At 42.5% G+C, this 12260-nt stretch overlaps 2 protein-coding genes across 2 annotated transcripts; one reads left to right on the top strand and one right to left on the bottom strand.

Moving 5' to 3' along the window:
* The first annotated feature begins 3410 nt into the window (after nucleotides 1-3410).
* RPF1 (ribosome production factor 1 homolog) lies at nucleotides 3411-8161 on the top strand. The gene is made up of 9 exons (XM_066192559.1): nucleotides 3411-3607; nucleotides 3691-3747; nucleotides 4116-4196; nucleotides 4576-4671; nucleotides 5399-5552; nucleotides 6104-6186; nucleotides 7010-7191; nucleotides 7278-7404; nucleotides 7756-8161. The coding sequence occupies exons 1-9, from the start codon at nucleotides 3452-3454 to the stop codon at nucleotides 7795-7797; spliced, it is 978 nt and encodes a 325-aa protein (XP_066048656.1). The 5' UTR covers nucleotides 3411-3451; the 3' UTR covers nucleotides 7798-8161.
* A 173-nt stretch (nucleotides 8162-8334) lies between these two features.
* GNG5 (G protein subunit gamma 5) lies at nucleotides 8335-12220 on the bottom strand. Its single transcript, XM_066192560.1, has 3 exons — nucleotides 12041-12220; nucleotides 10762-10917; nucleotides 8335-9374 (listed from the first exon to the last, which is right to left on the bottom strand). The coding sequence occupies exons 1-2, from the start codon at nucleotides 12119-12121 to the stop codon at nucleotides 10792-10794; spliced, it is 207 nt and encodes a 68-aa protein (XP_066048657.1). The 5' UTR covers nucleotides 12122-12220; the 3' UTR covers nucleotides 8335-9374; nucleotides 10762-10791.
* Nucleotides 12221-12260: the final 40 nt, after the last annotated feature.

Raw genomic sequence — 12260 nt, 5'->3', positions numbered from 1 at the left:
TCTTCACCCCCACCAGAGTGCTCAGAGGGCCTGAGGATCCTGCCGAAGGTTTCGAGGGCCAGAAATGCGGACCTCAACAAACCTAATCCTTGAGGGAACCTCAAGCCACCTCACATCTTACTGTTTTGTTGTGGTCTTGTGCCCTCTGTGTTTCTCCTCTCCTCACCAATTTTAGATCTATGACAGTACTGAGTCCAGCTGTGTAATATGGGGAATTTTGTCCTAGAGAAAAATCAGTCACCCCTCCCTTGTGCTCTACTCTGCTAACACACCAAGAATCCTTGGACCAGAGACATTGCAAACTGTGCTCAGAATCTTGTGATCTTCAAATTACTATTGCCAATTGGTGGTTATCTCTTTTTAACAACAACCACAAGGAATTCTGGCTCACTGATTCAGAGAGGAATTGCTTTGCCACATTAAGAAGGCAATGTAACTACAGTAAAAATTAATTCATTAAAATATATATAAAACAGCTTTTTGCTTTGTTTGTCAAGTGGAAGAGGAAGGAAGGAAGGACAGCCTAAAGGGCAGAGCTCTCTTCCAATGTGGACAATGGTTTGTTTGGTTTGGAGCACTGCATTTTCTGGGGCATTTTGTTCAGTGTAAGAGATGTTGAAGACAAGATGTATGTGCTCTCAACCTCCAGGTAATGAGATTTATTATGAATAATGAAATAAAAAAACAAAACAGGAAAAGAGAAAAATTCTGGTTATTACATAAACAAACCCCAAACCAACCAAACAACCCAACAAAAAACAACAAAAAGGAAAAAACAATAAAACACTCCACCCCCAAAACAGCTCTCTGATAAATTATTGAATCCAGAGGTACACCTTTCTATATTTTCTTACTTAATTTCCCCAGATTAATTTTTGTCCTTTCAACTTAATCACAAGGTATTGTTTCAATTGTTTGAAATGACAGAACAGAAAAAACCACAACAATGGTCTAGTGATACAACTCAAAATGATGCTTCTCCACCAAGATGGGTTAATTTACAGAAAGTCTCCCTCGAAAATTTCTAAGTGCTGACATGCAATGAATGCCTTCATTCATCACTATTCACTAGAGAACTTGCTTACTGAGGGGTTTGGGGGGGGGGGGAGCGGGGGAGTGTTTGGGTTTTGGTGGGGTTTTTTCAGTTTTGTTTTTAACCAAGCAGCTTCTTCCTATGGTGGTTTCTTGACAATGCTACTTAAGATGTAAGATAAGAGTATTCTGGTAAAAATGTTATTTGCACAGAACAAAGTTCATAGCTAAAACAAGAAAAATACCTGGGAACTTCTATGAAAAAAATTACAGTAAGACTATGCATGCATTTATTAGTTAGGCCTTCTATTGAAGTTACAATTGTACCTTGTCAGTGATCTCTCTACCATCAGTGTGTTTCTGGTGTCTTTTTGTTGTCCCTCCCCTGCCCTAGGAAGTTCTTGTATTATTGTGTATCATTATTTTGTTCCTGTGAGTCCTTGGAAGAAAGGTATTTGAATAATTTTAGGAGGTTGTCATCTTTCTTGCTACAAGGGAGAAAGATAATGTGTTTTTTTCCTCATCTAAGCACTCAGTGATCCCAACAAAAACAGCATTGCAAATTGGAACTACAAACAACACAGAACTCCCTGTTTGCTCTGCTAATAGCAGTGATGAAAATCTCTGTTAATGACTTTGGGAAATAACCTTGAAATCTCTGACATCTGCATCAGCTAGAGAGATAAAAGTTACAGCAAGTCTTTGGTTAACATATTCTCAACAAAATCCTCTAAACCTCAATTGCCATGGAAACTACTTATCCTTAAGGAAGTAAGGATAGCTGAAATATTTTCTCTTGACAAAAATGGGAGTGAGGCCAGAAATATATGGGATTATGCATAATGAGGCCTTTGATCTTTCATTTACATCTGTGTTAAGCAGAAGTAATCTCAGTGAAGCAAGTTGAGTTGCAGAACAAAATTTGTTTATAGGATAGAACAAGGTTTAAGACATTCTCTAGTTCTGGTTATTTTCCATTATCTTTCTATGTTTATGTTAAGAGATTTCTTTTTCTCTTTTTTAGTGAGAGAAACATAGTAAGGACAAATAGTATTTGTATATAAAATTAGTAGACATCAGGCTTCGAAAAAATGCTTAGGACAAATGGAACTAATCAGTCCCATTGAGGCTCAGAATTTTGCAGCCTAAAATTAAAAATGCCTCCAATTTAGACCAGGTCCCCCCAAATCCCTGAGTACTCAAATTCTATAAAACACTGTGTAGTCTTTGCTATGCAGAAACACTTGCACACCTCTAAGCATGAAAATCAGCTCAGGAATAGAAAACTCCATTTCCGACTTTATGTAAATTGAATCTCTAATTTGCTGTAGGAGTTCTTGTTTCATTTTAACATCGAGTTTTAACAGACTTTAATGGAATAAAAATAACTTTTGGGAACATTACCATTAAAACCCCTATGGTTCCTAATAAGCAGATGCTCCCCAAAACTTAAGTCACAGTGAGCAGAAGCCTGAATGTGAAAGTGTGCACACAGACAGGCACTGCTGGGCAATGACGTTGCCTGCATTAACTAAACCCATCAATATGTCATGTTTGCTCAGAGCTTCCCACTCTGACTGCTAACTCGGTTTATAAATTACACTGCAGCAATAATCCCTATGAGATACACTGATTTTATCTCCAGGTTCGTTGTCTGCTGAGCAATCAGCCCGGACATGTCGTGCGTTGAGAGAGATGATTGCGCTCTGCGCTGGAGCAGGCTCAGCTTTTAGTATTGTATGGAGTTTTGGGCACCACAATGTAAGAAACACAAACTATTTAGAGAGTGTCCAAAGGAGGGAAACAAAGGTGGTGAAGGGCCTTGAGGGGAAGCTGTGTGAGGAGCAGCTGAGGGCACTGGGTCTGCTCAGCCTGGAGGAGACTGAGGGCAGACCTCACTTCAGTCACAACTTCCTCCTGAGGGGAAGGGGAGCGACAGGCACTGATCTCTGCTCAGTGACAGGACCCGAGGGAGTGGCCTAAAGCTGAGCCAGGGGAGGTTTAGGTTGGATATCAGGAGAAGACTTCCCCCAGAGAGTGGCTGGGCACTGGAGCAGCTCCCCAGGGCAGTGGTCACAGCACCAGCCTGCCAGGTTCAAGAAGCGTTTGAACAACGCTCTCTGGCACATTGTGTGACTCCTGGGGTCCTGTGCAGGGCGGGAAGCGGGACTGCATGACGCCCACCATCCCTCGCAACTCGGAATGCTCTGTGACTGCGGACAACCTCCCCGCCCCGCCCCGCCCCGCCCCGCCCCGCCCCGCCCCGCCCCGCCCTCAGCACCCCGCCCCGCCCCGCCCTCAGCACCCCGCCCTCAGCGCCCCGCCCGCCGCGCGAGCCCCGTGCAGCGCATGCGCGGCACCGCCCGGCGGGGCAGAGGTCAAGGGTGAGGGGCTGGCCCTGCCCCGCGGCAGCAGCGGCATGGCGGGCGAGGGCAGCGGCCCCGTGCCGGGGGATGGCGCCGGCCCGCCCGCCCCGGAGCGGGTGCTCTTCCCGCCCACCTTCAGCGTGTCCGAGATCAAGAACAAGCAGCGGCGGCACTTCATGTTCCTTCGCTGGAAGCAGCAGCAGAGGAAGGTGGGGCGGGCTGTTGCCGGGGAGGCGCGGGAGGCCCGGGTCTGACGGGTCTGGCTAACGGAGCGCTGTCCCTCTGCCCGCAGGAGAAGTTGGCCCTCAAGAAGAAGCGGAGGAAGGAGCGAGAGGCCCTCGGAGACAAAGTAAGGGCTCCGGCCGCAGGAGCCGGTGTGGCGGCGAGGCCGCTCCTGGCCCGCCGCGAACGGGGCACGGCTCGCCGGAGTGAGGGTCCTGCAGCTCCGCCCGGAGCTGCGGCTCCTCAGCTTCGTCAGCCAAAGGGTTTGTCCACAGACTTCAGAGAAGCGGAGCAGTGAATACAATGACAGTGATAAAACACTACAACAGGCTGCCTAAACAGGTGGCAGATGCTCCACCACTTAAAAGTTGCATCAAATAAATAATACTTCTAATTCTGTGTAGAAATAAACAGAATATCGTGGTATGAATGTGGTATTTGCAATGAGCTTAATAATGACATGAATGTGTTATGTTAATAAACTATGTATTTTAGGCACCTCCAAAAGCCATACCAAAGACTATTGAAAATCAGCGAGTGTATGATGAAACCACTGTAGATCCCAATGATGAAGAGGTAACTGCTTTGATTTCTGCCAGTGTGATTAAGTTCACCATTTTTTCCTAAGAAGGGACATAAACTGATTGATGAAACTGAACATTCACCACTTTCCCATTAATCTGTTGATGAATTGCTTTTTACACATGGTGGGTTTACTAAGAGGTGATGTCATTCTTTCATTACCTGTATTAAATAATTGCCTTTTGCATCACTGATATTGGTCGTAAAAGCTGCTCATGTTCATCACACTAGATTCTTAAAAACATGAAAACCATATGCCTTTGGATGATTAATTACAGAACAGACCTTGTGACTTGAAATTTAGATCAGATTGAACAATTATTCTTCAGTTATTTCATACATGGTGGATTTAACAAAACTTCTGTTCTTCCAGGTTGCTTTTGATGAAGCAACTGATGAATTTGCACCATACTTTAATAGACAGACAGTTCCTAAAATTCTTATCACAACATCAGACCGACCTCGTGGGGTACGTATGTTTTACTTGGAAACCAACTGGTTATAAGATACCAGGGTTTTCATCCTATGATTGTTACATTAAAATTGAAAATAATAGCATTCACATGGATTTTTCTGTCATTTTATTTAGTGCCCAACAATGACCTTGTACGTGTATGTAATCTGTTGGTTTCTCTAGCAGTTTGTTTCCTCCATAAAGAAAAACCCAGCCTTGTGCATGTGTTCTTGTATTGAAATGACCAGCATTGCCTGATGGAAGAGATTACTGACATTTGTGAAAACCATAAAAGAAATTGCTTTAAAAATAAGAAAAAAATGCACTTCAGACAGTTTATCTGAAAACTCAAGACATGAGTTCATGAAGAAATAGTTATATTGTACTTTTAGATGCTGTGAACTTTTTGTAAACCAGTGTCCTTTATAAATAATGAGTGTGGAGATTACGCTTTTTGCATTTTCCTGCTTTTCTGTGATGGAGGAAGGGGAAAAAAGTCCTTAAAAAATCTCTTCTGTGCTGCAGTCTTTACTGCAAATAAATGTTTTTGCACTAACTGAATGAAGTAATATAATGAAGTAATTTAATAAATTAATTTAATAGCTTATCTTCAACTCTTTATAGAGATACTGAAAGTAATGTATGCTCAGGGAGTGCAGTTGGAATGTCCAACCCTCTGTTCTTCTAACAACTGAATTCAGCACTAAGTTGCCCACATTGCAATTTAACTCCCGTTTTGCAGAGAACAGTGAGATTCTGTGAGCAGCTGGCTACTGTTATACCCAACTCACATGTCTACTATCGAAGGGGACTGGCTTTGAAAAGAATCATCCCACAGTGTATTGCCAGGGACTTCACGGATTTAATTGTCATTAATGAAGATCGCAAAATACCCAGTATCCTTTTGTGTATTTATCAGGGAAAGAAAACAATTCTGTCGTGTGCATCAGAGATCTACTTTATTGTTTCCTTTCTTTTCACAGTGCAAATTACAGAGCTAAGAATCACTGTGGCAGCTTGAGTGTCTGATGGCTAATGGAACTTGGAATTATTAAAGAAAGTGTGTAGATACACTGCACTTTTTTGTTTGTAATGCATGGATAAGCACTGTTGTTACTTCAGTAAATTTAACAGTTTGATTCATTAACAAGTTTTTCTGACCTGGAAGATCCATTCTGTTTTTCTGGCTAGACAAAACATTGCAAATCTGTTAAATGAGAAAGCAGTAGAGGATAACCCTTGTTAGCAGTTGAAACAAAATGTAATGGACATCCTTCAGAAAGGTAGTTAACTAGTTTGGGAATGTATGTTTGAACATACAACAAAACCTTGGGCATAGATTATGGATCTAAACCTCTCATGTAATACTGCATTTTGCATAGAATGTTCTTCTGTAAATAACATGCTCAGATTTACCAGCCTTTTTTTTTTTTAACTTGGTGCACAGATGGTCTTGTTTTAAGTCATCTGCCTGATGGTCCAACTGCTCATTTTAGAATGAGTAGTGTGCGTTTGCGTAAAGAAATAAAGGTGAGACTGCAATAAAATATGGGAACTGGGTTATCTGTTGGTTAATGATAAATACATCCAGTCTACTTCAATTTCAAAACTGCATTTTGATATGGTTCAGCTTGATCTTGTAGATGTGTTTTTTTGGTAAGCTAATAGGAGGCTAAGGAGTAGTGCATTCTACTTCATAAGCAGCATGTTTCCATTTTCAAGCTTACTTGTTGTATTTAACTGCCAAGTATTTTAAAAATCATGTAATTAAACAGCAGATGATAACCTCATCAGCAGGAAATACCCCATGTCGAGCATACACAAAATAGGGTATAAAATCGGCAGTATAAAAGGTTTCATTTGATGTAGTTTGTCTTGAATGAAACCTAATTCTTATCTTTCCTGTAGCCCTGCCACCTTTTGTGTAGTATTGCTTACTTAGCTCTAAGTAATATGCAGTAAAATGGGTTTTCTTCTTTGAGATAAGTAATCTCTTAATTAGTTTTTATTAAAGAAGAAGCCCTTATACTCTGTCCCATATATCCCTAGTTGGTATGAGTACAGAGGGAATACTCCTATGATAGGTAGAGTGCATTATCTGCTGTAACAGGTTCTGCCAAGAGTTAAAAATGGTGCAGGAGAAAACAAAATTATTTGTGCTTTTTCACTGAATTTATATTGTTGAACCAAAGATCCTTGTGTTACCAGCTGTTTCTTTTTACTTGTTTATGAACTTAGGTTGTGTTTGAATGCAAAAGGATGTTAATGGATTATCAAAGAAGCATTTGGAATAGGAAGAGAGGGCCAGAAACATGCCCTAATCATTTTTGCAATCTGTTTTCTTTGATTTCAGCGGAAAGGGAAGGAGCCCACAGAGCACGTCCCTGAAGTGATCCTGAATAATTTCACAACACGGCTCGGCCACTCCATCGGCCGCATGTTTGCCGCTCTCTTCCCACACGATCCTCAGTTCATTGGAAGACAAGTAGCTACATTTCACAACCAGAGAGATTACATCTTCTTCAGATTCCACAGGTGATGTTTTCCACAGAATTCACTTACAAGTCACAAAGAATACTCTTGTGACTTAATTCCTAATTTTAATTCTTTTCTTCCCTAAGGTATATCTTCAAGAGTGAAAAGAAAGTGGGAATTCAAGAGCTTGGGCCACGTTTTACATTAAAGCTGCGGTCACTTCAAAAAGGAACCTTTGACTCCAAATTTGGAGAATATGAGTGGATTCATAAGGTTAGTAATGATAATAGTCCTGCTTGGTGAGGCTAAATCTGACATGAAATGTAACCAAAAATCTTACCCTAGAAAAGTGGTATAAATGCAGTTCTCAGTGTGGAAGTGTTTAACTGAAGTATTTAAAGGTATATTTTGAGAAACATGCAAAGCAGAAACATTCTTCTGTATTTCAAGTCAAAAATAGCAAGGATGATGAAGGTCAATGCACCATAACTACTTACTTGCAACGCTACTGTACCAAAATTACATTACATGTCTGCCCTGCTGTAAAATGGAGTGGTCATGCTTGTTTGTGTTTCATCCTGTTGCATGAACTTGCTGGTAAACAACTTTTCCTTTAAATTTCAGCGTCGAGAAATGGACACAAATAGAAGGAAATTCCACCTCTAAGTGAAATCTGCCAATTGCTGGTGACCAGGAATACAGCAGCTGCTTTGAACTGTGGATGATCTTGGATTCCTAACTCATGATAATGATACTGAACAGTATCTGTCTGCAGAAAGACAAACAGCAAACATTAAAACTTTCTACAGCAGCAGATCAAGTAGGATGTGCCTTTCTTCCTGGTTGTAGCCAACATGACAAGGACAATGACTTTTTTTTTCAGTTTAGCAGGAAAAACTATGGCCATGTATGAGTAACTTGTCATTTAGCCAGAAGTGCTGCTGTGCTGTAGAAACAGATTATGCTTCACATCAAAGACAGCAAATATGCTGCTTAAAGAAATTTTCAAAATAAAGTATTTATAGTTTTACAGCTTTGTTTTATTTTTTTCTGTTAAGCCAGACATCTTCAGTTAATCAGGCAAGAGATAAATATTTTAAACTTATATCTAACCTACAGTATGCTGTTCCCTGACAGTATTGGAATAGTTTTCCAAAAAGGTTCTCCTATCCAGAGAACTTTGAGATGGCAGTATGCAATCCATGAAATCCACGGTATTTTATTTCATTAGCATTTTGCATAAAATAGGCATGTTGCTGAAGTTACAAAACAATATGCATAACTCCTACAGTTATCTCTTCTGTAAATATCACATTAACAAGAGGTCTATATACCCACAGCAGTTGAAAGGAAACAGAGACAGATGGGAAAGAATTCATAAAACCCCTTTACAGGAAGTACATAAAACTTATCATCTAAAAATGCTGCTTAGTGACTGTGTGAGGTCTCTTGAACAGGGTTTCCCCCATTACATTTTAAAAAGATTTTAAAAATGTTTCTTCAGCCTCACGGCACCACTTGAGTTGGTATTATTTGCACATGAACTACTCTTCTGCCTTAAGTTAGCACATTCACTGGCAGCTGAGAGGTCAAGTATTCTTTGAGCTACTTTCTTTTCATATACAGCTGTAAGTGCTTTTTCGTATTTACATAATGAATTAGAAGGCACATACAGTAAGTTACCTCCTAGGGTAGCATTACTCATTAAGATAAAGAACAATTTACTCTGTCTTGATGTCATGTCTATGAATATGGCACAGCTGTATAGCTGAATTATAAACTGTCCAATTTTTTTTTCTGTTCTATTTCTGTTATGCTTTTAAGTATGGTACTGCTGGAACCTCATTGTTCTGAAGGACTGTTAACCCCATGCAGACCTACAGCAGCAGAGAATATTTACACTCCTCTCTCTGCTCTTCAGCTGCTACAGTGATGCACTGACTGTGAGGTGCCACCATACGCAGAAGTGAATCAAATTCTTACAGTAATTTCAAGGCCAGACTAAGTCAAGACACTTTTATTTTTTGCTTGGTGTATAAAACTGATTCCTGTATGAAACAGAAATACGTAACTAGCATACAGTTCATGGAGAGGTAGATGGTAAGAAGTTTGACGACAGTAGCACTTTTAGAGTTAGATTTGGCACATTAAAGATAAGCTTTTGTACAGACTTCAAACCAGGCCACTCCTTGAGGCACTCTGCCCATACACACATCAGCAGGTAGGAAAAGATGCTAAAAGATCTGAAAAACAAAACCAAAATCTAGTTAAAAAGGTATCATTGCTAAATGAAGCAGGACTCTTAAGAATACGTTTCAGAATATGCCATGGACAACTATTTAGGAAAAGATATCCTCTTTTTCCACAGCTGCTTTATAAAATATTAGTTTAAAAAATAAACTCTTAATGAAGCCATCCCTAAAGATACAAGAAGATAATCAAAGCTCTTACAAAAGAACTGAAGCTTAGTGTCTCCTGAAAACCAAACTGGTAAGTGGAAAGATAGAAGCAGCTGTTCCCAGTCACTTTGTGCTTGCCCAAACATCAGGTTTTGCCTTTGAAAAGCAGGGAATTTGTGTAACTAACAAATTACACTTCCTCTTCAGTGAGGTGGTGCTGACTCTGCAACGCTATTGGCTCATCAAGAAAACAAGGAATCAATCACCTCTTTTCAGGAAGTGCCAGCAACAGATACTGCAAAGTGAAGGCGTTACACATATAAGTAGCGTAACTAAAACAGAAACCAGAGTTCTATTCCAAAGGCTATAACTGAGAAAGAAAATATTAAGCCTTTTATGCCCTGTGTATGCAGGTGTTTTGTGAGACACCGGAAACATTGTTTCCCTACACCCACACTCAGGAGGCCAGGAATTACTTTATCTTAACAAACCTCAGTGGGGAACTGTATGTGTCACTGGTTAAGTACAATTTATTCGGTTTTGTACAAATTATCAGTCTATAATGCTTAACAGATGATCTGATTTCTTCCTTGGATTAATGCTTACAGCTGAAGCTACACTAGTGTAGCATCCAAGAGTATTTTTTAAATGACGGTAGTTGGCAAAAATTCACAATAGAAGTAACTTTAAAAGTTACAAGAACTCTCAAGCACATTTCAGTTCTACTGTTGTAATTCACTGCTGAAAACAATGTGGAAAGTGGTTTTGCTTGTTAAATAGTTAAAGATCAACTTCTATACTGTTACTACTCTGGTCTTCAAACATGGTTATTCTCCTAGCACGCACATCTGGAACTTTTCTACCATCTGCTTGAGGGGAGAACAATTAAGCCTATGTGAGAAAAGGGAAATAATACCCTTACAGAGAGGAAGATACAGCACAATTACTGTTCAGCTGGGTTAGTCTAAATAGCAACTCAGGAGTACCTGGCCCCACTACTTTGCTACAGCAACAGAAACTGGTGGAAGCTCTGCAACAGTGAAGTCCTACTCATAATACCTACGGCCAGCATGTGTCCAGTACAGAGCTGTGACCAGAAAATGGGGGAGAACCAAAAATGGGGATCTAGACCAACACCAGCTGCACAAGTCAGATGTTTCTGAGTGCCTTTCATATAGCCTGTCTCATTTAAATAAGAAAAGAGTTTATGAATTGTAATTCAAGAACTTACCACTGAAAGATACTGAAGTAGTTCACATAATTACAAAAATGAACAAACTTTCTGGGGTCTGAATGGATTTGTACTTGATGATACTCCCGTCAGCAGGGGATCATGTTGTGCATTCTGCAGGCAGAATTGCTTCAAGTCAGCCGCAGCTTGAGAAACCTAGTCATAATAAAAGCTGGCATTAGAATTCACTGAACACTCTTTACCGAGGATGTGGGTTTAGCATTGGAAAGTATAAAGACTTTTATATATATACTACTAAATGATTCTGCAATATAGCTTATGTAGATTTGACGCGATAATTTCATTGTAGTTATTTTTTCTCTTAAAGACAAGATGAACAATGTAAGAATGACAACTGATTTGGATGTTTTCATTTCCACGTTAAACTTCTAATTATGAAGGACGACACATGAACAAGATCTTGGAGATGGCTTTATTAAAGATATGAAGATCCTTGTTCTAGCATAAACAATTTTAAAATACGGTCTGTGGTTTAACGTGTTCTACTCGACTGAACTGGATTTCAGGTTCCCTTAGGAAAGCCATCCTTATGATGAGATAATGGGGTTCTGAGCACCCTTATAAGGGGTTTTTAGCATGCTGTACCTTCCTAAAAACTGAACAGTGAAAAATTCTTTGTCTTGCTTTCCTTTGCTGTAATTCTGAACTCATAAAATAGAACGATCAAAGTTTCAAAAAGTTGCATCTTGCACTGACGCTTCGTATCTGCAGTTCGCCCAGTTTCTCTGCCGTGCCAAGCGCGGTCCCACCCCGGCCCGGCTCAAGTTCAATGCACTCGGTGTGCCTGGCAGCGACATCTCCATCTTGCCGCGCTGGGGCCAGCCCAGCCTGTTGTGCGCCCCGGCTCGGGCGGCCTCTCCCCAGAGCCCGACGGAAGGGCGCTCCTCGCTCCCAGGGCACGAACGGGCAGCGCGGGCCGCGTCCATCGCCCCGGGGGAGCGCTCCGGCCGGGGAGCGGCCCCGGGGCCCGAGGGGCGGCGGGGAGCGAGCGGCCGAGCCCCGGGCAGGGGTGGCAGCGGAGGGGACGCGGCTGCGCTGCCGTTCCGGGCTCGCCTTGGTCAGGGAACCCCGACGGAGCCCCAGGAGAAGCCCGGGCGCCGCCGCCCAGCCCAGTCGGCGGGGCAGGGCAGGGCAGGGCAGGTCGGAGCCCGCGGCCCCGGCCCGGCCCCAGCGCGGCGGGCGCGGCCCCGGGGCGGTGAAATGGCGGCGCGTCCGCCCCGTCCCGTCCCGTCCCGTCCCGTCGCGGCTCCGCGCTCACCTTCACGCGGGTCACACTCGCCTCCAGGCGCAGCTGCTGCACCACCTTCTTCATGGCCGCCACGTTGGAGGAGCCCGACATGGCGGGGTCGGCGGCGGGCTGGGCTCGGCACTGGCGGCACTCCCAGCACAACTTCCCGGCACGGCCACAACTCCCCGGACCGCGGCGCCTGCGCGGCCGGGACCGGGGCGGGCGGGGCCGCTCCGTGTGCCCGGGACGG

This window comes from Chamaea fasciata, unplaced genomic scaffold, assembly GCF_029207755.1.
Source record: "Chamaea fasciata isolate MVZ Bird 193981 ecotype frontalis unplaced genomic scaffold, bChaFas1.0.hap1 SCAF_10, whole genome shotgun sequence".
NCBI lineage: Eukaryota > Metazoa > Chordata > Aves > Passeriformes > Sylviidae > Chamaea > Chamaea fasciata.
Note: the sequence above shows the minus strand (reverse complement) of the source record. Positions and strands in the feature narration are given on the sequence as shown.